The sequence below is a fragment of the Thunnus maccoyii genome, chromosome 12 (assembly GCF_910596095.1).
Source record: "Thunnus maccoyii chromosome 12, fThuMac1.1, whole genome shotgun sequence".
NCBI classification, from domain to species: Eukaryota; Metazoa; Chordata; class Actinopteri; order Scombriformes; family Scombridae; genus Thunnus; species Thunnus maccoyii.
Genome location: NC_056544.1, coordinates 19394864 through 19421210, shown reverse-complemented (window position 1 = coordinate 19421210; position 26347 = coordinate 19394864). Strand labels below are relative to the sequence as shown.

The window sequence follows — 26347 nt, the reverse complement described above, 5'->3', positions numbered from 1 at the left end:
ATACACTTAATGAATCTCAGAGAAAGATTACGTCTGTGCTCTCTGACCTGAGTGGGACTGTATGTAAGACGTTTTGTCTCCTTAGCTCTATTAGCTGAGTGCTGTGGCTTTGAGTTTTGCATGTTTTACTAGGTTATTTCTAAGACTGATATTGTGGAAAGAAAGACTGTGTTCATGTTCAACTTAGTGGAAATAATTATTATGTGTTTACAGCATTGTCTGTGCTCTGACATCATCACATCTGCAAGTAACATCAAACTCAGCGTAGCAAAAATGGAGGAGTGATGATAAGACATTTCCCTACATAAATAAACTGCCTACAGGTGAATGCAGGGGAGGATACATAGCAACAGCCATGTATGTACATCAGTGTTTTCAGCAAACAGCAACTACCATGGCTAATGTGGAAGTACCTTAAAGTGTAATGCCTCAACGGCGGCTAGATGCTGGATCCAACTGACTCACATTCAAAAAGCATCCGCTTCTCTCTAAAAATAGTCAATACTAAGATTGTGCCGATCATCAGCTGCAACTCTGGGCTTCAAACCAGCTCCAAAGCAAACTGATGCATGACGTCACACCTTGCTACATCCATCTTTGTATGAAATCTATCGTTTGACAAAATGAGATTCCCATGAAGCTAATATAACAGGAAAATATATTTTTGTGAATTGGCCTTGTGTAAAATATAGTGATATTTACATCCTAAAATCAATATATGATGTACATAAGATTACATTCTAGAAACATGGTTTGCATTGATCCAGTAGAGCACAGCTACAAACAAAACAACATCAACAACCTCAGAAACCTGTATTTCAAAACCATTACAGGGATGATACTCAAACATGAGAATTAATCTTTCACCAGTGTATAAATTAAATGCATAAAAACATCATATGGCATGTTCTAAAAAGGCACATTAGCTCAGTCACTACCAGGGATTTATAATGGATACCAACATACTGCACATAAGTTGATGACGGCAGTGTAAGAGCATAAATTAGCAGGCAGACAGACTCCATGACATCATGGATAAGCAAATCAGCGAGAGAGCAATAAAACAGAAACAGACAGCAGGATTGGCAACCTTGTAATTTACTGGTATTACCAAAGACACAGATACTGACTGAACAGAGCCAATAAGCAATGTGTGTTTAAACTAAAGTAAGCAAACACTTACTTAAGTTTAAAGCAGGGATCACCAGAGAATAGCCTTTTCAAGAAGTGCCTTCATTTGAAGCGTCGTCCGACAGCAGGACAGAAAAACTCTGCTGTGCTGCAAACATGCATCTGAAGCTTCAAGTGTGGGTTTGAAGCCTCAAATGTATATTTGTGGTCTGCAGCTAATGTGACCGAAGGCCAGCAATAGGGAGTGCCGTTCAAACACAATTATTCCTCCACAAAGCCATGCTGAGCCACACCGTTGGACTGTTGGCATGCGAACAAGGTTTTGAACTGCTATACAAACAGTAACACTGGTAGCAGCGAGTGATAGAAGCAGTTATAGCAGAATTTTTAGGTGAAGAGTGTAGCAGCAGCAAGGCAGAACAAAATTGGAGGTGGAGCGTACATTGACATCTTAAAATTAGCCAACTTATTGCAATGGTTGCATTTGATATATGTTGCAGGTTTTTACTGCATTCATTTATAATGGATCAACACCATCTTGACCTGCTCTATATGAAGCTGCCATAGTTGTACTGCACCATCTTCTTTTATGTAACCCTGCTCTACCGGAATAGAGAGGCATGGTTTTCAGACAGTTGGTAGCTACAAATTATGTCTCTTGAATAAACTGTGTTAACTTATTATCCCATTAGGGACCTGGCAAACTGGCTTACTAATTTGGCTCCAGAGCTATTTTGGGTGGCTCCAGAAGTAAATGTTTTTTTTCCCATAGACAATGTTATGTGACTCACAGTTGGAGAACTTCTACCACTTTGATTGGCATGAAACCTCCCTGGTTAAATCTGCAGTCCAGAAGATTCACAACTGCAGTAGAATTTATCTGGTTTTTTGATAAAAAGTTAAAGGTAAAAGCCTGTGTACATAAAAAAAAAACGTTGAGGTGAAAGTTTAATACAACTCCCATGGTGCATTCTGGCAAGAAACATCCAAACACCAAGCTTAAAATTCTGTCACGCACACTAAAGATTTGGCTATTTGGTCAATTTTGGTTGAATTTTGTTTTCAACTGCAACAATAAAGCGTTTTGAATTCGCTACGACTCTGATTCATGCCTCTGACTAGCACAGCAACGGTGGACAGGGCTCTTGGGTATTGTAGTATTTATAGTAGTCCATCCATTTTGCAAGGACGCATGGCTGAACTTCACTGTGCCGCTTTCTGTTGTGTCCAGAAATTTAAGAATTGTGATGCTTGGTTTCTACCTTCTAGCAGTAACTGTGCCGGTAATAAATCACACTCCTCCACTGAGCCATCTACCTATTTTATAGCCACTAACACAAGTTACGTCAGTCCCTTCAATGTGTCTCCATGGAGGGTCCCTTTACCGATGGGGGATGTAATCTTTCCTTACAATACTCATTAAATCACACATCACTGTCCACAGAGAACAAGTTGCTGTGATTTCTGCCATAATTGGCCCCTAAATACTGCTTCAATTCTAACAAGAATTAATTGTGTCCCCTGTTATTCTCGTGATATTGACTGATTTAGGTTTAGTTTAGGTTTAGATAGTGTTTGGCTGACATTAAACCAAATCTGCTGTTTGCACATCATGCTGTGTTTTAGGGATAACACAGTATCACCAATGTGTGTTGGAGCAGTTTGCAGCTGTGTGTAACACATTCAGAATGAAATCACCACCTCCACCTCTCTCTTAGAGCAGGTGGCTCCCTGGTGAGAAGGAGAGCAGCTGCTCTAGACGGGGGATATATTCATGAGTGATGGATCCAACACAATTTTGAAATATTTCACAGATGACTGTATAAACAAAAGATCAAACATATTCCTTAAAACATATACTCCCCAGCCACTTCATTAGGAACACCTGTGCAATCTAATGCAATCCAATACACCAGTTCTGCCATAAATTCTACATTTACGAAGCTTATACATTTTCAGTTTTTGTTGACATTGTCAGAAAGGTGATAATTCTACTTTATTTTTATTATTGAGGTTGTAGTGGGTGGTGGTGGTGGTGTACTGGGGTGCATTATATTGATTGGTGTTCCTTATATTGTGTCCACTCCATTAACCTATATGAAGAGGGGGCAAAATATTAGGAGCTGTTGCATTGGATTGCACAGGTGTTCCTAAAAAAGTGGCCAGTGAGTGTACATTTAGTATAGATATGCATAATTACACTTGCATTTATTTATTTATTTGGCCACTTGGATGCAGCGAAACAAGCAGTGTGTTGGTTAACAGCTACCAGTTTTAAAATACAGCAGACAGAGCATTTTTAGCATCCATTCTGAGTTGTGGTGAATGATGAATGTAAGTCCAATATTCACTCTCCTTCTGTTTTTTCTCCACCAACTCCTGGTTCTTTAGCTGCGATATGCTCCACTTAGTTCACCAGCTAGTTGCTAACTTTGTCTATCTGCAATTTGGTGCTGGACAGGTAACATACAATCAGTTTTAAGACTTTGTCACTAAAAACAGCTTTCTGCTGCTGGAGGACGCTGATGAGAGTGAACCAAATCTGCAAGTAAAGCTGCAGGCTGTGAAACCAAAAAAATTTGCTGAAACATGGGGACACAAAGAAAAGGGTCAGGGACCCTGTTCACACTTACTGTGTTGGGTAATTGGATCACTTGCAGGTGTGAATGCACCCCAGGACACATTGGGAGGTGGTCACGGACACATTCAACTACATGTCCGATGTATGTTTCTACACATTTGTGACAGAGTGAAATGTGTCCCTATCTGCACTAAACAGCTTAGGCCACTTTGGGATACATAATAAATGTATGTTTATCACAAATGTGCCAAACACACTTCTTTCTGCCACACCTAACTTTGTTTTCAACGTTTCCTGGTTTTGTAGTTTTATCCAGTGTGCAAACACACACAATAATCCTCTTCTCCAGCTGTATGACCGCAGAAACCCACGGATAAAAGCTGCAAGCGGGGAAGCGAAATCTAATCAGAGCATATTTGAGATTGATTTTATACGTTGTGAACTGCAGGCTGTTTCAGATGGATTATCTACACAGTCTGCATGTGTGGATACAAAGATACTAGATCTGCACAGGGCCAGATAGAGGGAAAACAGACAGTCACAGAGAGAAAAAAAACAAGAGAAAAAGACTAGCTTAGGATAAAGATGATAATTAGAAAGAAGAGAAAGAGGAATGCAATGAAAGACTCTGTTTGGTGTTTCAAATTCCGAAATAACTCCATGTTAGATTAAAACAAATGACTTCATCACCTCAGTCTTGGCAATCAACGTGACACTTCCCCACAGGTCCACACAGGACTGGATGATATTCTTATCTGTCTTCCTATGCAGGGATAAGACTGATTACTGGCCTGCACTGCTGTTCTTTCACCAAATGTGTGTGTTTGTGTTGATTGCCAAGGCTTAGGCAGTGATGTCATTTGTTTTAATCTCATCTGCATGTACTAGCAGTTTTAGACCATGAAAGGCAAGATTTACTCAGTCACCACAGCCTCCTTTCTTGTCTGTTTTTGTCTTCCTGTCTGTCTATGTATACTTCTATCTGTCTCAGTCCGTTTGTATGACTCACACAGCCTTTCTGTCTCACTGTGTGGAACTAATACATCCCATTGAATGAAGGTTGTGCTGTAGGGTCACAGGAATATCTCAAGTGCACTCATTTAATTTGGTTTCTTATCATTTTCCATTAGTAAGAAATTAAGTTCAGTCTCAATATGCACTTGTGTACTCTGGATAAATGTATCAGCTAAAAGCCAGAAAATAGTCATTCATTGCTATTTTCAGTTTTGTCCTTACATGTATTCTGCTCTAACCTTAACAAAATAGTTTGACTATAGTTTGATAGTTTAAAATCCTTTTTTTCCCTGAGAGTTAAATAAGATTAATACCACTCTCATGATTATGTGCTAACTAAGGAGCTAGAGCCAGGAGTCAATTAGCTTAGCTTAGCATAAAGGCAGGAAGCAGGGGAAGCTAGCGAGGCTCTGTCCAAAGGTTTTAAAAAAAATGTGCCTACCAGCACTTCTAAAACTTGCTAATTAACACATACAAAATCCAACATGAAAGAATGACAAGTTGTGGTTTTACTGGCGTTTAATGTGCTGGACTATATCTTGGCCAGGCGCAGTGGTCAGTGATTTTTTTTTCTACCTTTGGCAGAGCCAGACTAGCTGTTTCCTCCTGATTCCAGTCTTTATGCTGAGCTAAGATAACTGTCTGCTGGCTCTATACTTAGCACACAGAGTGGTATCAATCTTCACATCTATTCTCAGCAAGGAAGCAAATACGAGAATTTCCCAAAACTTTGGTCAATAGTCAAACGATTCTTTTAAAGAGGACAGTTACCTGATGTGATTTCTTCTCTGCATTAAACTAAATCACTGGTATTGTTTTAGTGCTTAATCTTAACACTCCAAATATTCAATTTAAAATGACTGTGTAGCCTCCAAGTAAACATTTTCCAACAATGTCTGACAATATCACATACTTGTATCTGTTGTTTCTGAATCTCCACACAATGCTTCGAAGAGCTGTCACACTGGAACTGACCAAAATCCAAGGTGACATTTTCATGGCTACATCAAATGGAAAATTCTCGATGCTTTTCTCTATTGACATTTTACATTAATTCATTCTGACATTTTTGGTATTTTTGGAACTGTGGAAATTTGAGTTGAACTCAAAAATAAAAGTCTTTGGATTCTAAAAGTGTTTGTGCAACATGAGTTTGTAATGATAAAACCACCAAAGGATCTGTGGGATTAAAGGATAGGGTTGCATTTTTTCAATTCTGTCGTAAAACAATAGTGGCCATGTGTACAGTGAATCTGTTTTTGCTTGTTGTAATTGTTCCTGTTCCCTCTGTTACATTTAAATATTTCTTCCTAAATACACTTCCAATGTAAGTGATTGGGGACAAAATCCACAGTCCTCATTCTGTGCAAAAAAGCTTTCCAAAATTTAATTTTAAATTAACATGTAGCTCCAGCCGTCCATATTAGACAAATGAAGTGGGCTTCTCCCAAAGTTACATTCTTTTTAGTATGAAATTCCCTCGTTGTGTTATCCGTCTGAAGAGGGAATGTCATTACACGCATTAATTTGATTAACTCTAATCATAACGAACACAATGGGATTTTTTTCCTCCATTTTTTCCAGTGGAAGCATGTTAGGACGGATGTTTTGATGGTCAGTATGAACAGGAAGAATGATTAAAGCAAGCAACTTTGCAAAGCAACTTTTTTTTCAATATACATAAGGGCATGTGCATGCAAGTCTGTCTTGTCTCAAGACAAACTTGAAAAATGTGACCCTTTAAGAAAAAGGACTCCATGAGTGAACCAATAAAAAAAGAGTACTGCACATGTACTGTTCAACTAGTACCTTTTCAGAACGTTAGTTCAGTTTATTGGTTAAATTTTAAGTAAATCTGCTCTTCCTCACATTTACATTGTTCTCTCTCCAACTGGAAATGTAACCTATTAGAGAGCACCCTCTAGTGATTTATCCCTGGAAGATCTAATTACACCACATGACCCTTTTAGACGGCAGCTGGTAATTTGTTTTAAATCCTGTTTTAGCCTTGTATTTTGCAGAGATTTACAGAATAAGGAGATACATCTCTGGGGTATTTATAGGACTTCTGAAATTGCTTCATACACTTACTGTCTGCAAACTGTTGTCCAATTTAAGTGGACACTGAGATATTCTCGTTCCTAGGAGGTTAAATGGCTTTAATCACAGTGTCTTCTCACATGTGGAAGATATCTCTGCAGGTATAAAGTAAATTAGGAATATCTTTAGAACTGAAAATGACACAGATAGCACCATAAGTTGGGTGTTTCCCTGAGAAATGCAGGTATAACCTCCAGTCTTTCTCGTTAATTGTTACTGGACCAGTTTGTTCTATGTGGGCTGCAGGGTGAGTCAGAGAACGATGAGTAATAACTGAGTCATCCGTGTAACACACACAAACTACACGCATACACACACACATCATACTTTTGGCTACACGTACTAAACGTAGTCACACTTTGTCTAACACACATTACACACAAATACAGATGCTGTGGTAACCCGCTTTGTGAGGTCATTTTTGGATCTTCTTATCATTAGATGGCATATAATTTAGTCCCCACGGCTGTTTTTAATTCAAAATATCACAACATAGAGATATGTTAGTGCATGTACTCAATCTTACCAAATTATATCTTCTGAAAACCTTTAAATGTCACAATGTAAATGTAGATTGTTCATATTATATTCCCTGAAATTAATGGTTATGTGGAAACGCGTCTTTACATGTGACACATTTCATTTATTTCCATCAAGGGAAAAGCATACTGATGAATTTAAAATTAAATATGCCAATATACTTTTCTGTAATTAAAGTTGTTTTTTTCATAAATGTTTCAATATATACAAAACACAAAAGACCACTTATTGCAGTAAATCAGTGAAAACTAAGTAACAGAATAAAACAAAGTAAAATAAATCCGGACAAAGACAATTAGCTACAAGTACAGGAAGAAAAAACAGTAAACTGTGGAGACAAGTGAAAAATAAAAAGTAAGGAGGCACCATGGATCAAAAATTTGGGCAGCACATTTTTCTTAAAACAACAACAAAAACAAAAACAAAAAACCAAACAAACCAACAAAATACAATAAACAAAACCAAAAAACATATTGTATGAATATTTGCATCCTGTTAGGCTCCTTCCTTTATATACATCAAAAATTCAGACCAAACTTCGTAAAACTTCCCCTGGTAATTATTAGTCTTTGTGATTAGAAGCAATGTGTGTCTCTTATCATTTATAGCCATTCAGAAAAATCTGGTTTTGTCTAGCTCTTCCAGCGGCAGATAACAATCTTTGAAGCAGCCAGTATGCTTTCATTGTTTAAAGTCTGAACCATATAAGGCACTGTACTGTCACTGACAGCACTGACTCATTTTAATTGAATTTTGTCTCTTTTAATATTGATGAAACAACGTAATGATCGCTACTCTCACATGACAGAAAAATAAATTGTGCCTCAATTATGACATAGATTTGTATTTTTATTTATTTATTTGTTTATTTCAACCTTTTTTTTCTTATATGCCCTTTTATTTTGAAAATACGTGCACGCGTCTTCGCATTTTCTCTTAAAATGTATTATTCTGAAAGTGTCAACCCGGAATTTCCTCAAGCTACTGTTCTTATTTCTTCTTCTTCGGTGTCCTGCTGGTAACGCTTCATAATGGCGCAGGCAGCACAGAAGCTGATCGCTAAAGTGCCCTCTTTAGTCGGTGGTAAGATTATTCATTTTTTTAAAACAAGTTTAAAGTAACGCAACGTTAGCGGAGAAAACTGTGTTACTATGTTGTTACTTGTAGTAACTGTTACGTCACGTTAGCCGCACAACTGCAGTGTGACCTCTGGTAACTAACCTCAAGTGTCTTTACTCTTCTCAGCCTCTGCAATACGTTTTGCTCAAAAAGTTGTGATAACTTTTCTTTAGTCGACATGGTTCAGTGGCTTTTGACTTGTCTGCTTCTCAACTACTGTCAGTGTTTCTGCAGGATTCACCAACTTAACATTTAGACTTTTCAAAGACATTTTTATATCACCAAATGCAGTTCAACGGTCAAAGTGTGAAAAACACCAATAAAAACCATTAAGGATGATAAGGGCTAGAAATATTTATCAAGTGCAATGCGAAATAAATGTAAGTTTATTTTAATTTATTTCACATGTTTGTAATTACCTCTTGGCAGTATATAACAATCATTCCCAATAATATAATTAATTATTAATCATGCCCTGGACGTGGCTAAGAAGCAGAAAACAATGGATGAATGGATGGATAGATTAACCAATTAAAAATAACTAATTAATTTAAGGTCAGAGGTCTGGAACAATAGAATTGGAGATTTTCCAACCAGAGTTTCCAAAAATTACTAGAGATGCACCGATGCTGATGTCATGGATATCAGTCTGATACTGACTCAAATAGCTTGGTCAGGTATTCGCTACCATTATTTTAATAAATAACTATTCAGTAAATTTATATCTATGTATTTATTTGTTACATTTTCTTATACAAAGTTGGTAATGTTTACGTTAAGCCTGATGTTGCCTTACACATAAGAGAAAGATCCCAGTCTCTTCCACTCAGTGTGACATACAGCTTATAGGTATCAGATCAGTTCTCTGTATCAGTCGATGCCCATCGGTATCAGGACTGAAAAAGTCGGATCAGTGCATCCCTAAGAATGACATTAAAAAAAACATTTTATAACTAACATTACTGCCTATGACAGGCTAGAAAAAATATTTAAGACCTTTGAGAATGAAATTTAAGACTTTTAAATACCGTCTAAGGTCTTTTTTTGAGGAAACTTAAATCAATGCATTTTAAGACTTTTCAAACATGTAGACACCCTGTACCTAAGACAGTTTGTGTTTTATTACATGCAGCCGCTGTCACATACTCCAAACCCCGACTAGCGACCTTCTGGCACTATGCCCGGGTGGAGCTCGTCCCTCCATCCCCTGCTGAGATCCCCAAAGCCATAGAGGCCGCATCAGGCCTCATCAAGAGCTTCCAGGCTGGGCGCATGGGACAAACCACAGTAAAGGTGAGTCTATATAAGTCTGAGAATTGTGTGGTTTTCACTGTTAAGTGTCCTGTGTGTCCCTGTGTTTAAAAGTCATTATTACATGACTGTTGATTAGCTTAATTCTACAGAAAGTAAACCTGCATGAAGTAGAAATAAACGGATACTTGATCATTTGTAGGGCTGTAGTCAACCAAAGAAAGTCTTGGTTGACTAAAATCGTACATAATCTTCAACTAACCGATTGGGGGTGGGGAGGGACTACCATCTCAAGGGGAGAATTAGTGGAAAAACACCACAATGACATAAAAAGATTGATTTGAAAATATGTCAGGTGATTTCTGAAGTTAACAATTACACAAATGCAGGAGATGAAGTGCATTAAAATGACCTGGATGCATGATGAGATGAGTTAGTGTGTGTATTCAGAGTGTGTGTTCTGTGGATGATAATTGTATGCATGCAAAGAGATTAATTTTGCAATCTAAAATAACGCTTTCTCAAATTTTAGGGACTAAAGTTTTCTTGAGTGAAATCAGATGTTTTCTTTTCTTTTTTAGGATGCCTTAAGAAATGGACTTGTGACCACTGAGGTGCTGATGTGGTTCTACATTGGCGAGTGCATCGGCAAAGGAGGAATTGTTGGATACAACGTCTAAATATGGGACTGCTCTTTTTTTTCCTTTTGCACTTCTAATCGCCACATTCTCAACAACCTGCACCAAATTTTCAATAAATAAACAGATGTCTATAATTTGAGAAGTATATTTTGTCTCTTGAGAATTTATTTACAAAGTATAAGCAAGTTTGGTTGTATTTTATTCACAAAAGATTTACAAAATGTAAGACAACAATAATGAACAAAAACAAGTAAATGTGGGGAAATATTTGCTATATTGAGTTTTTGGAAGATGTTATGCTCAGCTGACTGACAGAAAGCTGTATAATTAATAACTTATAAATGAGAAATGTTTATGAATGTCACTTATAAATTGCAGATGCTAACAAACATCTTCCTCATTAAGCTGCATGTTTTCTATGTAATAATAGACATCTCCTCTTGCTCTCGACTTTCCGAAAGCGTATTTACAACTTTTCCCAAGTATCTGCAGAAAGCTTGCCTCACGTCCTCTGGTTCCTCCTCCAGGTTGGAGTGAATAAGTGGAAGTCTGCTCAAATGCGAGGCTGCGTCAAAAAGAATTAACTTGTTAGCCGACAAATTATAAGCATAAATCATACAACACCTTTGTGACTTGCAATGGGATTACCTAAAGGCAGCCGTCCTTCTTCTACTGCGCTGCCGGGCTTGTGATGAGCCATCAGCAGACACTGGTTGTCCTGCAAACTCTGGGAGGAGATGAACATTGAATGCCAGGTTTCTATTTCTTTGAGGTGACTTGGAACGTCTGGATTAAAGATGATCACCACACCGCTGGAGTCCTTCATGAGTGCAGGCCAGCATGATTCAAATCTGTATAAAGACAGTGCGCTTTATCTGAATTAGCGAGCACTAGAAATAAAACATAAATGATAGAAAGAAAACACTTCTTCCTTTTATCACAGAGGATAACTTTCAAAATGTGTTGGTGATTTTTAACTTACTTGAAATCCCCTGAACAGTCCCAAAGTTCAACCTCACATGTCTTGTTGTCACCACTGCCCTCAGGTTGTGATTCAAATTCTAGTATCCTTGAAACAAGAGAAAACAGCTAAGTGAAAGATTTTATGATAAATTGAAACTGCAAGCACTCTGTTAGATGATGTTATCTCCATCGTCTCGAGGCTTTAATGAGTTGGGTCAGATGTCTGTACCAGGTGAGAAGCAGTAAAGTTGACACAGGTTTTGTACCTGACTCCTTGAGTAGGTCTGTATTCGCCTCCCACATTTTCCGTTGTGTCTGCGAGAAAATTTGCAAGAACCGTTTTCCCACTCTGAAAGACAGACAGAGTTTAGAATCAGTACATCAACAAATATACACTCGGAAAAGGTCCATTCTTCTCTACTGTTTACTTTTTCACATCCAGATTAATCTGTGCACATCTGTGCTTTTTCTGTTGCAACAAGTCAAAATGTCTACAGTGAGAAAGGCCTATTACTACTACTTACTGACTGTCAGGCTGTTAAACATCCTTTACTTAATAAAAGTAGCAATGCCGCAATGTAAAAAAAAAAAAAACTCCATTACAAGTGAAAGTCTTGCCTTGAATATGTTAAAAGTATCAAAAGTAAAAGTACTCATTATGCAGGAAGAATGACATCTTTCAGTATTATGAAATTATATAGTATATAGATTATTATTAATGATGTATTAACGTGTAAGCAGCATTTTAACGCTGTAACTGGTCACTACTTTATAGCTCATGGGTAACAATGCGTTTTACAGGCTGATTTTACGTTTTTATGTAAAATATTAACCCACAAAGTAACTAGTAGTTGTCATATAAATGTAGCTGAGTAAAAAGTACATTTTCTTTAGAAATGCAGTTGAGTAGAAGTACATGGAAATACTGTAAGTATTTTTGCGTCCCCCCCCCCTCCCCAATGCACACCTCAGTTAACTTAACATAAACACACATAACGTTACAAACATATATAAAACTATCACACTTGATTGATTTGGTGCAAGCAAACACTTTTGGTGTTTCTAATATGTTTTGCCTGATGTTTTATCCGTTTTGACACCGAAAAAAACAGAAGTTTGTGAGCAAAGCAAAGAGTGCTGAGCATGGAGGGAGCACATTGTCTTACGGTGTCAGTATTAAAATTATTTTTCAAACGTTACCTATCAGCATCGTACAGTAAAAATAGGATATGCTGCAACAAGAGGTGTGTGTTTACTTACCTCATTGGGACCAATAAATAGTATTTTAGCTTTGAACATTTCCAGTCAACGGAGGTCGAGCATTAGCCGACCAGCTAACTTCAACGGACAAAGTACAGGCGAGCGGAGCAAGTTAGCTTAAATAACAGTTGGTTGTATATCTGAATTATGCTATGCTGATTGTTGGACACAGTCACGCAATGAAACGTTCAGAATATTCATCAATCTTCGTGACTTGATTGTTGCCCGAGGATGTACCGTGATAGTAAACTTCCTTTGCGTTTCTATGGTTTCAGCCAGTGTCTCTTCATTCCTCTTTTCATTGGCTCTACGCAATATAAATCAGGTAAGTCCCGCCTACTTTGCCATCAGACAACGAATCAAAAGCGAGTAAATAACACAGTGTCATTACGTTGCCTCAAGACTAACCAATCATCTTCGACCTTTTTAAAAGGGGGCTCTTCAGTTTGGAGTATCTGCAGCCGAAACGAAGCGAAGGCGTAAGTAATATTTATGTCTTTAGTGGCATTGTTTTGGATGTGTTTATCAGACAGCAGGTAATAAACATAATGAAGGTGTCAGTGGCTTTGATGAGTAGAATTCACAGAATGCTTGCTTACCTTAATATACGCTAAACAATGATTTCTTGTCTTATCGACTTTCTGTTGCTAAGGAATAACGTTAAGCTTAGTTAGCTTGCTTGGCAACCTAGTCTACACCCTTCAGGATAATGTCCAAGCTATGCTAGGCTGTGAACGTACGTTCATTTTAAAGGTCATTTTAGTGTGATTCTTGTCCCCTCTTTATGGTTACACTAACTTGTACTGTGTGTTGTTTTGCCAGCAATGAGAAGTATGTCCCCAGAGGATGAACTCCAAAGTCCCCTCCTTGGTTTCAGCTCTACCAGGGAGGATGTCTCTCTGAGTTGTGGAGATCTAGACAGCTCTCCTGAGCTGGGGAGAAGGAGCAGGACTCGCAGTAGTCTCCTCACAAGAACCCCAGATGTTGACATTAGTTGGTGAGGCCCTAGTATGATGCATGAAAAAAAAATACAGGGCTTCCAGTCCAACTGATTAAACCATTTTTTTGTTGCTGTCCTGCTTTTATTTAGTCATGGAGACTATGTCGAAAGAACGAGCCCTCTCCTTAAAATATTTGCGGATGCTGAAGCAGCTGCTAACTCTGCAGCCATACAACTCGTATCTTTTAAAGATGCCATGGAAGATGAATTTGCCGTACGTTTGTTAAAATTCCCATCTATGTACTGTATCAGCATGTTCTAAGACATACAGTATGTTTTGACATTCATGGCCCTAAGGTCTAACTTCTCTTTTTCTTGTTATTAAAGGATTCAAGACAGTCTGCAACGGACAAGCGCCAAATTACGAGGCAGAGAGGACTTTTGCTGGAGAAGTTGGAGGACTTCAGACGAATAAATAAGTCAGTTAGACAGAAACTGAAACAGCTGCGAGATACAGAGGTTGGTTGCAATGCTTGCTACTTTATATAATGCTCAGGATTATCATGTCAAGGGTATAGTATAGTGCACAGAGGTACTTACTGTATATTACATCTTAAAAATATCCAGCAGCAAATGAATACACTGACTTTAATGCTTTGTTGAAATCTTTGAAAAGAGGGCAGTTTACTTGAACTTAAAAAAAACTTGTGCTTTTCCATTTAGGCTGATCGCATTGATGAAGACAAACAGATTGACAGCTTGCTGAAGAGGATCGCACAGGCTGAAAATGAAAATGAGGTGAATGTTGTTTTGTGTTACGACAATACAGTTAGGTAAAAGAGAGAGAGCTTTATATTAAGCAAATCAAGGCACCATCCTGGTGGAAGATTTATTCTGTGCAAGGGGTTAATCCGCTCATGTGAGGTTAATTCCTTAAACTAAATAGCGCTTTGGACAAGTCAGATGGTAAAAGCTGAACAAATTAACACATCACAGCCACATTTGGTACTAAATAGATACAAAAACCAAAGGATGTGGCATAAAGGCATCTATTGTATGAAATTTAAGCCACTTTTAATGAATAATAACTATAAAGTAGTGCAAGTTTCACATACTGATTGCTGTCATTTGTCTTCTCAAGCATTTAAAAAACAATTTGAGCAAGACAGAAAGAAAAGTTGAGGAACTCATGGATCTGCGGAGAGAAGAGCAGGTAAGTATAGAGGACTTTTTTAATATGGATGATCTTGTAAACTTGCAAAATAAGCGCATGTGAAAGTATCTGTCTACGTTGATCATCACAGGAGAACATAAAGAGTGCTGTTCACATGACCAAGTCTGTGGAGGCGACCCGTGCTCACCTGCAGGGGCAGCTACGCAATAAGGAAGCTGAAAACAATCGTCTGACTGTACAGCTACGGGTAAAAATTTATCAGCCAGTTTTTCTCTAGATGAGCTGCGTCTAGAGGAACATGTAATGATATACAATATACTTGTGGGGTTTTTCAGACTTTTGAGAGAACCATAACTGAACAGAAGATGGAGATTGATGACCTTAAAGGGACCATCACATCTCTGTCTGAGCAGGCAGCACAGGACAAAGAATCTCTCAAGAAAGCCACTCGAGCACAGAAACTGAGAGCTGAAAGATTTGAAGCTGCTGTTGAGAAATGCTACACGCAAATGAAGGAAAAGGTATGAAGTCAAAATAGCTGTGATTTTTGGTTTTAAAATGGTCTATTCTTCTGTTGCAACCAAATAGTTGAGTATCACAGTCTGATATTCAATGCTTTTTCTTTGATTGACGCACAGGATGTTCAGCTGGCCAATGCCCGCTTAGAAAGAGACTCCAGGAGGCGGCAGAAGGAGCAGATGACAGATGAGAAAGAGAAATTTGTCACTCAAATAGAGATATTGAAAAGGTTGGTCGTTTCTGTTGCGCACGCCCCTTCTAGCGAACAGTAGAAATCGATACACACATGTTGCAACCACCAATTTTAACTCATGAATTTTAAACATCCAATGAAGTCAAATTGCAGACTTGACAGCGAGGCTGCAGCAGGAGAAGGACGAGCTCTCTGCAGCTAATGAAATTGTGATGCAACGGGTTGAAAAACTCGCCGCTGAAAATGGAGACTTGTGCGTCAATAATGCAACACTCAAGGTACGAGTTGCCAAACAGTCACTGCATTAATATGTTGTCCGTAATTATTCATTCATTTAGTTGAGTTGTATTCCATATGCAGAATATTCTTGTTGGATCCACTTACTGTATGTTTTCACACCAACATTATATTTAAGGAAGAGGAAAGCACCATTTTTCCTCTCTCTGATTTCTTTTCTATCACAAAAAATTATTTTGATCTTCATGTAATTGCAGACATCTGTTGATCAGTTGGAGCAGCAGCTTGCTGATTGTGAGGCTGCCCTGGTAGAAGAGAAGATTGTGTCTCAGAAGAGGAAACACGAAGCTGAACAGAGCCAATACCAGGTTGACATATGCTCGTTAATTTTATTGTTGTTGTTTGTTTTTTTAAGAACTCTTTACCTGTTTGGAACCCATTTTCTTCTTAACAACTTTGAGCTCCAAATTTAGGTAGGACAATTTAACAGTCCAGCAATGACTGGCAAGCTCTGTTGTAAACAAAGACTTATTAGTGTTTTTGGGTGTCTGTGAACCATAGATTCTAACTTCTGAGTAAATTGAAAACAGTGTGGCAAAGACAGAATCAGACATCAATTATGCTTTATTGCCAGGCATCCACTAATCCTTTTGATGATACAAATTAGTCATTTTTTGCTTTTCTAACACTGTTTTTCTAGCTTTAGTTTTTATTTGAGCCTTTGTTTTTATGTGCTTCTTCCTAAAGAAGTTAGAATATGCTTGAATGTGGTCTGTTGGGTGTTTGATTATTATGATTAATAGTACTTCATAGTTTTCAACTCTAGGCAAGAACACAGCAGATTTGATTATACTCTGTATTTTTTTTATAGGTTGCAGAGTGTCAAGCTCAGATAGACACTATGAGGATAAAATATGCAAGTCTGTTACGAGAGACAGAGAATACACGAGATGGAAAAGATACAGAAGTTGAGAAGGTAACATCCCACATCTTCATATAACAGTTTTTTAAAATTATATTTAATGCAAGCTCTATTAATATGCACCAAGCTTCATGACTACCACCGGGTATATTTAACACTATTTTTTTTATTTTAGGTGGCAAATTTCTTTATCTTGCTATTTTCAATAACAAATTCTAACAGCAATGCTGTTCTTTTTCCAGTATGCAGCACTGTTTCACCTGCTTTTCGCCAGATGTTCTGTTGCTTAGCAGCATAACACACTTGCACGGGGACCTGCATTTGTTTTAGCGAACTACTAAACTTCCTCATGGGGCAACACTTCAACTAACAATGAACAAAGCTCAGCCTAAGGATGATTCTCGGCATATTTTATACACATATTTACAGTTAGGTTTGATGAATCTTTAGGCTAATATTTTGTCTATCCCAACACCCCACTCCTTCTGCCATCCTCTGGCGCCCAGGTGAGGCAGGAGCTGCAGGGGCGTATGGAGGAACTGAAGGATTTCCCTGAGTTACTGAGCGCGGCTGAGCAGAGTCTCTTCGAGTGCCAGGAGAATCTGCAACGCTCGGAGAGGAAGTGCTCAGAAAAATCAGAAGCCATTAGGCAACTGCAGGTTAAGGTGTGCAACACAAGCTGTGGCGGTCGGAGGATGTAAAATGCAGTCATTTATCCACATCTGACCACTAGGCGGTAGTACAACCCCATGTGTCTGTGGATGCGTCTCGTGTTCTGGTCCTGCTTTGAGTTGGTTTTGATGTTGTGGTGAAACTTCTCTGATTGCAGTGGACACAGTTAGGTTGCAACATCTGTGCCCACATACCCATTTGTGAGTATTTTGTGCTGTGAGTCCTTTTCAGTCACCCACATGTTCTGTTACCAATTCAAAAATGTTGAATTGGTATCTTGAAAAGCCTGTTTTGTGTTTGCAAGATTGTGGCAAATGGTGTTAAATGGGCTGTTATTTGGTCCAGTAGTGCATGTGATGTGAAACCCTCCTTTCTGGTCCATTCACCTGTTCCCAGTGCAGGTGCTATCAAAACAGCATATCTGAATTTAAAATTTGACATATACAGATGGAGAGTCAAACAAAATCGCTGAGGTCATCTGTGGAGATGAAAGACTCCATTCATGAGGCCAATTTACAACTACAAGAGAAAGTGAATTCCCTTCAAAAGTAAGAAATCCTCTCATGTTTGTTATCCAGATGTGAAATGTTTGTATCTCCTTTGATTCAGACATAGACATTGTTTGATCCTCACCTCTGTGTGTGCGTGTGTGTGTGTTTGCAGGAAGATGGACCAGCTGCATCAGGAGAACCTAGAGCTCGTACGGAAGCTGGCGGCTCAGGAAGAAGCTTTTGGCTACAGTAATCGGCAGCTGGATCAGCGTTCATCTGAGTGCCAGGCCCTCAGCCGGCAGCTAGAAGTAGCTTTATCAGACGTCAGACAACAGGTACGGTTGTTGTTGTCAAAGCTAAAATCTTTGACTTTACACATGTTGTCACCACCCAACAAGAAATATTACAAAGCCTGTAGTATTTTTCTTTGACGTCAGCTCTTTTTAGTGTGCGACTGTCGACCGGATTACTGTAAAATATCATTTATTAACCAGGTAACTTGAATGCTATTTATTTATGAGTAATCATTTGTGACATATTCATAGAAAGACACATCTGTTACGTTTTGTTACTGTACTGTGTTTTCATAAAATCCAGTCTTTGATATGCAAGTCTTTCCAGGAAAACAGGAAGTAACATGGTTCACTTTGTTAGGTAATTTCCATTTTTTTCCACTTTTCTCCACATCTGCAGGTCAATAAGGTAAAAGACCAAGCTGTTTCCAGAGAACAAACCCTTCAGACCAAAATCCTGGAGCTGGAAGCAGAGAAGAGCAGAAGGGATAACGAGCTGAGGCTTCTACGCCAGAGCAAACAGACTGTGAGTGTTGTGCTACTCAAGAACAGATGAACCAAATGAATGTTTCATAGATTCGCCAGCACGTTCACTTTGCACTCAATTTGCCCTTGATGCAAACCAAGATAGGATGTTCAGAGTTAAATCACTGTTTGTGTTTGTGTGCGTGTGTGCGTGTGTGTGTCTACGTCAATCTCCATCTGTAGGCAGAAAAACAGTTCGAGGTGCGTTTGAAAGACCTGCAGCTCAGCCTGGACCAGTCAGAGAGCCATAAGCAAAGCATTCAGAACTACGTCGATTTCCTCAAAAACTCTTACAAGACCATGTTTGATGAGGGACTGCAAACATCAAGTCTTGGATCTTCTTATTTTCTGAAATGACTAAGCTGTAATCTGTTTGCCTTTTTGAATTTTTTTGCTTGTTTTTATCATGTACTGTAATATTCACGAGGACTATTTAAAAAAAAAAACAATAATGGAGGCAATAATCTATGTCACTTTTAGAGGAAGCAAAAGTTTACTTTTGATAGATTTGGACAATCTTTGGATATCTACTTCTACATTTGTCATATTTAGCTGACAATTGGTGACACTGGTGACACTCATTTTTTTGTGTGTGTGTTTTGTGGAGGAAAAAAAAGATATCAGGGAACTTTGCTGTTGTTGTGATACGTCCTGTGTACATTACCCAAGAAACATTGTGTGTTTTATTGCTGTAAAAGACAAGGAGCCAGTTGCATAAATTAAGTTTAAGAGTAATCTACGTTGGTTTCAGATTCTTGAGTTAGATTAGTCTGAAGACAGTCTGTTGCATAAATATTAAGAGCGTCTTATTTTGAGTCATCAGAAGCAGCCACAAACCCTCCAGCTAAAACTGGCTAACCTCAACTACAGTAAGCTGTGTTGAGTTATGAGTTAACCAAACCGAAAATAGCACTTCTTTATTGACACACTTTCTCTTTTTAAACATTTATTCAACATCTTTTGTTGTACTGATTATAGTAGGGTCTGTTTACATCAGTGTGTTTCTCTAAGCATTACTGACTAATCTTCAATCAAACCGGAGTTTTAAGCCGGAGAAAACTGATGTGCGAGTAGGTGAAACTGTTTTGTTAGCTGTTCTCTTCTGCCAAGTGTCTTTATTTTACCTACAGTTCATTGTGTCTTCGGTCAGTTTTATCTTGGCCACTACTGGATGAGTTCGATGCAGCAGATAAAGTTTAGTGTCTTTATTGACTTAAAATGAGTTTGAAAGACTACATCTGTCTTTGTGCAACTGGCTCTAGATCAAACCTGTTTCTTGACATATTTTAGCTTTGTATCCACATTTTTTTAGCCATGCACACACCTAGTTATCAAATCAATTATTAACCAATGCAAATGGTGCTTGAAAACTGAGTAACAATATGTTGGTGCATCTGTTCCAGTCAAATGAACATATGGTACAATAAACCACCTTTTTTTTTTCATGGTGCTCCACTTCAACATCTCTGCAAATATGGGAATTTTTGAGCTCTACAATACAGAAATGCTCATTGCACTGTTTCCCTGCTGATGCTGAAAGCTTGTGTTTTGATAGTGATCGCAGAATAGATGTGTGATGTATACTGACTGTGTTTATGTTCTGATTCTCAGCTGGCCTGGGATGAATGGTGCTGAAAATCAATTGTTTAGCTGTCAGGTGTGAAACTCATGCCTTTAGGGCTGCAGACATAATTACCAAGATACATGCAACACTGGGATATTTCCAGACTACTTAAAGTCTTATTGCTGACTCATTCTCAAGCTTTTGAGATGGACGTTTTTATATTTCCGAGACTTAGGTACACATGAAAAAACAGGTACTGTGGCACGAAAAGATGTGTTGTTATTTGTTGAAGAAGTTCAGAATGTCCTAAAAATTGGGAAACCGTGTTTGTCTTTTGCTGTACTTGGATCTTGTCCTGCTGTTGTTGCTTGAGTTGTGCTCTCATACTGTATCTATTGTAATAAACTACCAAGCGTCCAGACCTCAGTAAGACTCTGATGTGTTCTTGCAGCAGACGTATTCCCCCGAGTGAGCACTGCTCCTCTCAGGTTCTCAAAGACAAAGCTCTATTGTGCTCTCGGTCAGAGGATGGAACCATTTCATCTCTGTGTGCGTCAGTACCTCTGTTTTTCCCTTGCTCTTGTTCTCACTCTCTTGGTCTTGCCCGTTTACGTAATTCTGTTGATCATACTTTGGGAATTTGCTGGGTTTTTTTTCAGCTGTTTGCTGGAAAATAAGCTTGCATCTGACTTTAGGCAATTTGGTTGGTGTCTGGATTCTGTACCATCGTGGACACACTGTGAGCTTATATGCTTATTGGGCTCAAATGAGTTAGATGACCCATTTGTCTTTTTTTTTTGTGCAAATTCTTGTTCTGCTTATTATCAAAAACAAACAGAGCTTTCACTGTTGCATATATTAAAAACATTTTCTAGGTCACATACTGGAGGCTAATTGATGTACTTCTTTCAGTGGACAGTGAAACCCTGCATATTTGCATTCACATAAAGTCTACTTTTAGTTAGACTTAGCACCAAGACATCAATCTGCAATACTGACTGTATTTCAGATTCAGGATTGTAATGTTTTAATTGATGTAATATATCTCCGTGGAAAGTTTAGATTATCTTTGTAAGCCCATAACTTTTTAACAAAACACAATTCTGCAGCTTGTGCCCATTTCTGTCCAACAGCAGGAAAACCACTCCGAGGTTTACATTACAGTCACTCCCCAAACTACTCACTGACATGTAGGTCCTCTCAGAAATGGGTCAGCCAGATGCAGCAGACACAGTATAGTTCACTTCCAACTGAAAATAGTTACAATAGACCCTAGAGACTTTTTACAATTATTGCAAGCCATAAGCTTTAAAACTTTTGCTATTTTCCCAAAAAATTAAATAATTAGACAATTGCATTTTTTTATGTATTTATTTGTGAAAAATTAAGACATAAAATTGACACTGTGGCAGTTAACTGGCCTATTTACATACAGTGCAGTATGTGTCCAGCTTTCAGTCATATTCCAACATTTTACATAGATAAAAAAAAAGTGTAGAGAAACTGTATCAAACCATTGTTTATGTACAATGCCCCACGGTTAAATATAACAATGCATAAACAGATAATTTCTTATAAATAATAAAGAATAAGTATAACAAACCAACAGTAACAAGGCGACATATTGTGTAATGGCGTATTTATTAGCTGCCATGTGTATTTCTACATCATTTCCATGTTGCCATGTGACATGTCTTGTCAAGATAATGTTAAATATGTAAAGTATATATATACATATATGAACAAATTTTAGTTTAACTAGAAAAATAAGAATTCTCACAATGTAAAATACTGGCTTCACAAAGAAGCAAAAACACAAAGCTCCAATGTTATGAAGCAAAATCATGAACAATACAGTTCACTAAATTCATCCTACAGATGTCTACCTCACAGTGCAAATTTCACTTAATGTTTCTTCTTTTCCCCTTAAAACTTTGCCTTCCCTTTACATTGTCAGTTTGTGGATATCATTGAAAAGTCTGTAGAGAGCGGGCGGCTTTTGATTGCTGCCGGAGCAGTCAAGGTCACACTTGCAGGACTGGATCATCATCACCATCTTGCTGAAGGTCTCCCCGTTTTTGCACCGGAAGCGGACAGGTAACGTCTGGGTGCGTTGAGGCCTGCAGCACCACCCATCTGAACAGGACCCGCAGTACCTGGGCTGGAACTTTTTCAGGCTACGACAGCCTGCATGGGTTAGTTTAACTGGACGGCTTGCTTTTTCTATGTGTTTACATTTCTGACCATTCTGTTAGAGAGAAGAGATCAAAAGCATGTGTTAAATGTAACCTGAGAGTCCTCAAAATGCAAGTCATGCATCAGATTGTATTCCACAGTGAGTTCAGACCAAAATGTGATGAAATAATCAAACTCTGTCTTTGTAAATCAAGCCTAAAAGCAGGACATAAAACATCTGGGGTGTACCTTCGTCATTTGGTTGCACGGTCGGATTTCACAGATTCGAGTCTCTTTCACCAGTTTGCACTGTGAGTTGCTGTTGGTCACCCTAGTGGACACTCCAGTGCCGCAGGATTTGGAGCAGGGAGACCAATCTGTGGTGTGAGACACACACTTGACTCCTCTGGCCAACATGTGGCTCACTGGTTGACTCCTGAAAGCTGTTGGAAGAGAAAAAAAGAGAAGAGTTTAGTAAAAAGTGGAGACATTAATTAATTGGCAGTTGGAAAAAAAATCTTTATATATTTCCCTTCTAAGTCCCACTTTAACAATGTGACCAGAGCGGATTACCAGTAAAACTGCTCACCAGGTAAAGACTTGGCTTCTCCTCTCCACAAAGGGGCCAACTCATTCTTATTGGTGAGGTCATCTTCAGATGATCTGTCTTTGTGGTGCTTTTTGCTGTGTTTCTTCACCACAGAGCTCTCCATCTTTGCTTCCCCTGAGCAGACAAGTTGTTCACAGCACTGCCCCGGTACCTTGACCAGCCTGGGCTTGGTACAACCCAGATTGGGCAGCGTGAGTTCACGTGGGCATAGGGACACACACCCAACAGCACCATCCATGCAAGTGCACTGGTGCTTGCAATTTGGACGGAAGGTTTCCCCATTCTGGTAAATCTTGTTGTTGTACTCACAAGTTCTTCCGTCAGATTTGGCTGTTTTAGAGAAAGGGGAAAGAAGTAGAGTTTGAAATGAAGAAGTGCAAACAGGGCAGTAAGTAAATAAAGTAAGTAAGTAAATTCATAAGTGAGGAAGGGAATAAATTCATAAAAAAAAGAACAAAGAGAGCAGAACAGAAGTCAATGTACCTCGACAGACTCCCCTTGCAGAACCATATCCACCTCCAAAGTTGCACTCCAGTCCCTTCATGCGGTCACATGGCTCTGACTTGCTGCAGTCTTCAAAGAGCTGCCGCGCACAAACTTTACAGCATCCGCAGTTGTCGAGCACGAGACTGATTCCTGCTGCACATGTGGGCAATTCAGGGGGGCACTGGCAGTCCTTAGGGCATGAGGCTGACACCTGAAATCAGACACAACATTAAACATTTCTAATCAAACGTTTGCTTCCAGAAGTGGTCATCTTACAACAGCTAAACAGACAACTCATCAATGAACAGTGATGATTTCCTCACCATTGAAATGCAGAGGATCAAAACAGCAAAGACTTCATACATCTTCAGAAGTTGAGGCAATCTCTCTTCAGCAAAATAATCTTCTTTCAATGAGACAACAAGTCACGGCAGCGAGATAAACTTGCTGAAATGTCGAATGCCTGCTCTCCCTCTTCTGGAGTCCCCCATCTCCTTTTATACCCTCCAAGCAGATCTGACGTATGTGCGGGCTGAAGAGGTGTCCCAAAACTATGAGAGGAATGCCTCACCACGCGTCCTCCCATCAGCCCATAAGAACTTCCCCCTCCTCTCCTCTCACTCAGCGAGCCAAGAACCACTCTGTCCAACTCCCATTCTTTCAGGGCTTTCTTTTGAGTTTAACAATGCAATTTTCATTTTTAAATCTCTTTTATAGAAATAACTCTCCTACCATGAAGAAAATTGCTTCCTGGCAATAGTTATTCCTAACAAAACACAAAATATTGATGTAGGCACTGTTTTAATTGCATGTTATGTACTGGAAACTGACAGTGTATTATTAATGCATTACATTGTTTGTGTCTAGATATGTTTATACATAATTTTGTTCCTGTTTTGCTAAATTCCACCACTGCTTTTAATCTGTTTGGATAGTTTTAAAAGTTATACATGTGCATCCTCAGTGGATTATATTCATTTTCTCTTGAGGTGTGTGAAAGTTGTCTTATGATTGTTGCTTGAATTATATGTAACTGTATTTATATAGCCTTTTTAGCCAGATCTCTCTTGGAAAAAAATCTCAATTAGATTTACCTGGTTAAATAAAGAGGGAAAAAGTACTGGTAACATGGCATGCGGTTATGTAAAGAACAAAAAAAAAAGGCACATTTATACCTTATATCTGAAATATTTCATCATCAGCCCTATGCATGTGAGCACAGCCCCATAAGGGATTTAACATCAGTGCACCACAAGTTCTGACATAAATATTGAAGAAAAGCTACATATTTCTATGACCAACTGGATTTCTATCTCGGATGAAGTCTGAAATGTGTGTTTAGACTGTTGCATATTGTCTGTGATCAATGTTTGTGTTCTCTATGTTCTAACCTTGCTAGTGTTAAAAGTCATGGATGAAATTCCCATCAGTCACCCATTAGGGTGTGGATGGATTAGAGTTTGTTTGACTTCAATATCTCAAAAAGGAGACGAGAGCCTCCTGGAATGTTTGAACCCTTGGATTCCTTTGTTCAGTCTGAACGACAGCATCCAGAATGAGAAACACACCAAAAAAAGGAGAAGAAAAAGAAAACTTGAGCGATGCCTGAAGCAACATTCCACTCAGGATGAACATTGCCGGTTTCTTTGAAATGGCTGCCAGGATAAAAAGCATCCTCCTCTATCCACATCAAAGAACAATGAAAATTATCAGGGGGAAAAATGCCTTTCCTTTCATTATAACCTGTGAGAACAAGAGGCTGAGCCAGGCAGACTGGCACAGTCTCCTCTCTTATCTAACTAAGGTTACAAGGGCCATTTTGAATCGGTGCCAGCTCAGGCAGATGAAGAGCGAACAAGCGTGAGCTTGGTGCATTCACCGATGTCTGGAAATCGCTGACTGTTGTGGTTTGGAGTGGAAACTTTCCCCCCCAAAGCTGTAATATAAAGAATTTGCAGAACCATGTTAGGTAAGTGGAGCGTTGGATATACAGTATAACAGACATGGAAGACTTGGAGAGGATTACAGTTGCACCATATAGGAAAGGGCATGTTAATCCGACCTGTTGGACAGTGTTACACTCAACCAGACCTTTTGTTCCTGAAAACAACAAATGTCCCATTGCAACAGAGCAGCATGTGAGAGTTAGATGAGAAGATTTCTACCACTCTCATGTTTGTGTTCAGTACAGAGCTGAAGCCAGGAGGCAATTAGCTTAGGTTAGTATAAAGACTGGAGGCAGGGGGGAAAGCTAGCCGGTGTTCTCTGGCAAACTCATGGTGATGACAAGACTGGAAGGAAGTCACTGCACCTGGCTGCTGTTTGATAAGGGATAGTCACACCACATAACTCCAATTAAATTAATTGTTGTTTTAACATCTTTGTATTTGCACACAAGACAACTTGTGGGCCTCAAAGGTGTCATTTTTTAAACTTTGTGCAGAGCCAAGTTAGTTGTTTCCCATTTTTGCTTTCTTTCTGCTAAGCTAAGCTAAGCTAAGGTAATTGCCTCCTGGCTCCAGCTCTGTATGGGAATAGTTTGTTATTTAAGGAGTTACACTTATTTGCTGTCTTGCCAAGTGTTAGATGAGAAGATCAATACCACTCTCATGTCTAGGAGTGATATCGATCTTCTCATCTGAGTCTTGGCGAGAAAGCAAAAAAGAGCATTTGCCAAAATGTTGAACTAGTCCTTTAACACAGAGGCATAAAAGTAGTATTAATCCTCTCATCCAATAACTTTAGGTAAAGAAACCAATTAAGCATATTTCCCAAATTGTCTAATCATTGTTCTAACATCCATAGTAATGATACAGTTTACATTATGAAACATATTTGGAGCCATCTTGGGAGGTTATTGTGATCATCATAATAAGGAAATGGGGCTTTAATCTTCATTACCTAATTTTATCTAACTAAAATTCAATCAATCCATTCAGTGTGAGT

At 38.7% G+C, this 26347-nt stretch overlaps 4 protein-coding genes across 6 annotated transcripts; 2 read left to right on the top strand and 2 right to left on the bottom strand.

The window, feature by feature from the left end:
• Positions 1–8339: 8339 nt before the first annotated feature.
• Positions 8340–10519, top strand: LOC121908810 (ATP synthase subunit g, mitochondrial-like). Its single transcript, XM_042429104.1, has 3 exons — positions 8340–8449; positions 9618–9778; positions 10318–10519. Exons 1-3 carry the CDS (start codon positions 8398–8400, stop codon positions 10414–10416), a joined length of 312 nt encoding a protein of 103 aa, XP_042285038.1. The 5' UTR covers positions 8340–8397; the 3' UTR covers positions 10417–10519.
• A 36-nt stretch (positions 10520–10555) lies between these two features.
• Positions 10556–12689, bottom strand: ift22 (intraflagellar transport 22 homolog (Chlamydomonas)). Its single transcript, XM_042429103.1, has 5 exons — positions 12601–12689; positions 11607–11689; positions 11360–11446; positions 11026–11228; positions 10556–10942 (listed from the first exon to the last, which is right to left on the bottom strand). Exons 1-5 carry the CDS (start codon positions 12637–12639, stop codon positions 10794–10796), a joined length of 561 nt encoding a protein of 186 aa, XP_042285037.1. The 5' UTR covers positions 12640–12689; the 3' UTR covers positions 10556–10793.
• A 162-nt stretch (positions 12690–12851) lies between these two features.
• On the top strand, positions 12852–20556 carry LOC121908807 (outer dense fiber protein 2-like). 3 transcript variants are annotated; one of them, XM_042429102.1, is made up of 18 exons: positions 12852–12925; positions 13034–13079; positions 13423–13597; positions 13691–13814; positions 13928–14059; positions 14264–14338; positions 14682–14753; positions 14845–14961; positions 15050–15235; positions 15353–15462; positions 15569–15704; positions 15921–16031; positions 16535–16639; positions 17092–17250; positions 17705–17805; positions 17921–18083; positions 18442–18567; positions 18750–20556. In XM_042429102.1, the coding sequence occupies exons 1-18, from the start codon at positions 12866–12868 to the stop codon at positions 18921–18923; spliced, it is 2172 nt and encodes a 723-aa protein (XP_042285036.1). In that variant the 5' UTR covers positions 12852–12865; the 3' UTR covers positions 18924–20556. The 3 variants fall into 3 exon arrangements, with proteins under 3 accessions (XP_042285036.1, XP_042285034.1, XP_042285035.1); XM_042429100.1 differs by lacking the exon at positions 17092–17250; XM_042429101.1 differs by lacking the exons at positions 12852–12925; positions 17092–17250 and having other exon boundaries at positions 13066–13136.
• A 991-nt stretch (positions 20557–21547) lies between these two features.
• LOC121909225 (CCN family member 1-like) lies at positions 21548–24436 on the bottom strand. Its single transcript, XM_042429678.1, has 5 exons — positions 23725–24436; positions 23399–23612; positions 22895–23245; positions 22555–22748; positions 21548–22378 (listed from the first exon to the last, which is right to left on the bottom strand). Exons 1-5 carry the CDS (start codon positions 23764–23766, stop codon positions 22076–22078), a joined length of 1104 nt encoding a protein of 367 aa, XP_042285612.1. The 5' UTR covers positions 23767–24436; the 3' UTR covers positions 21548–22075.
• Between the last annotated feature and the right edge of the window lie 1911 nt (positions 24437–26347).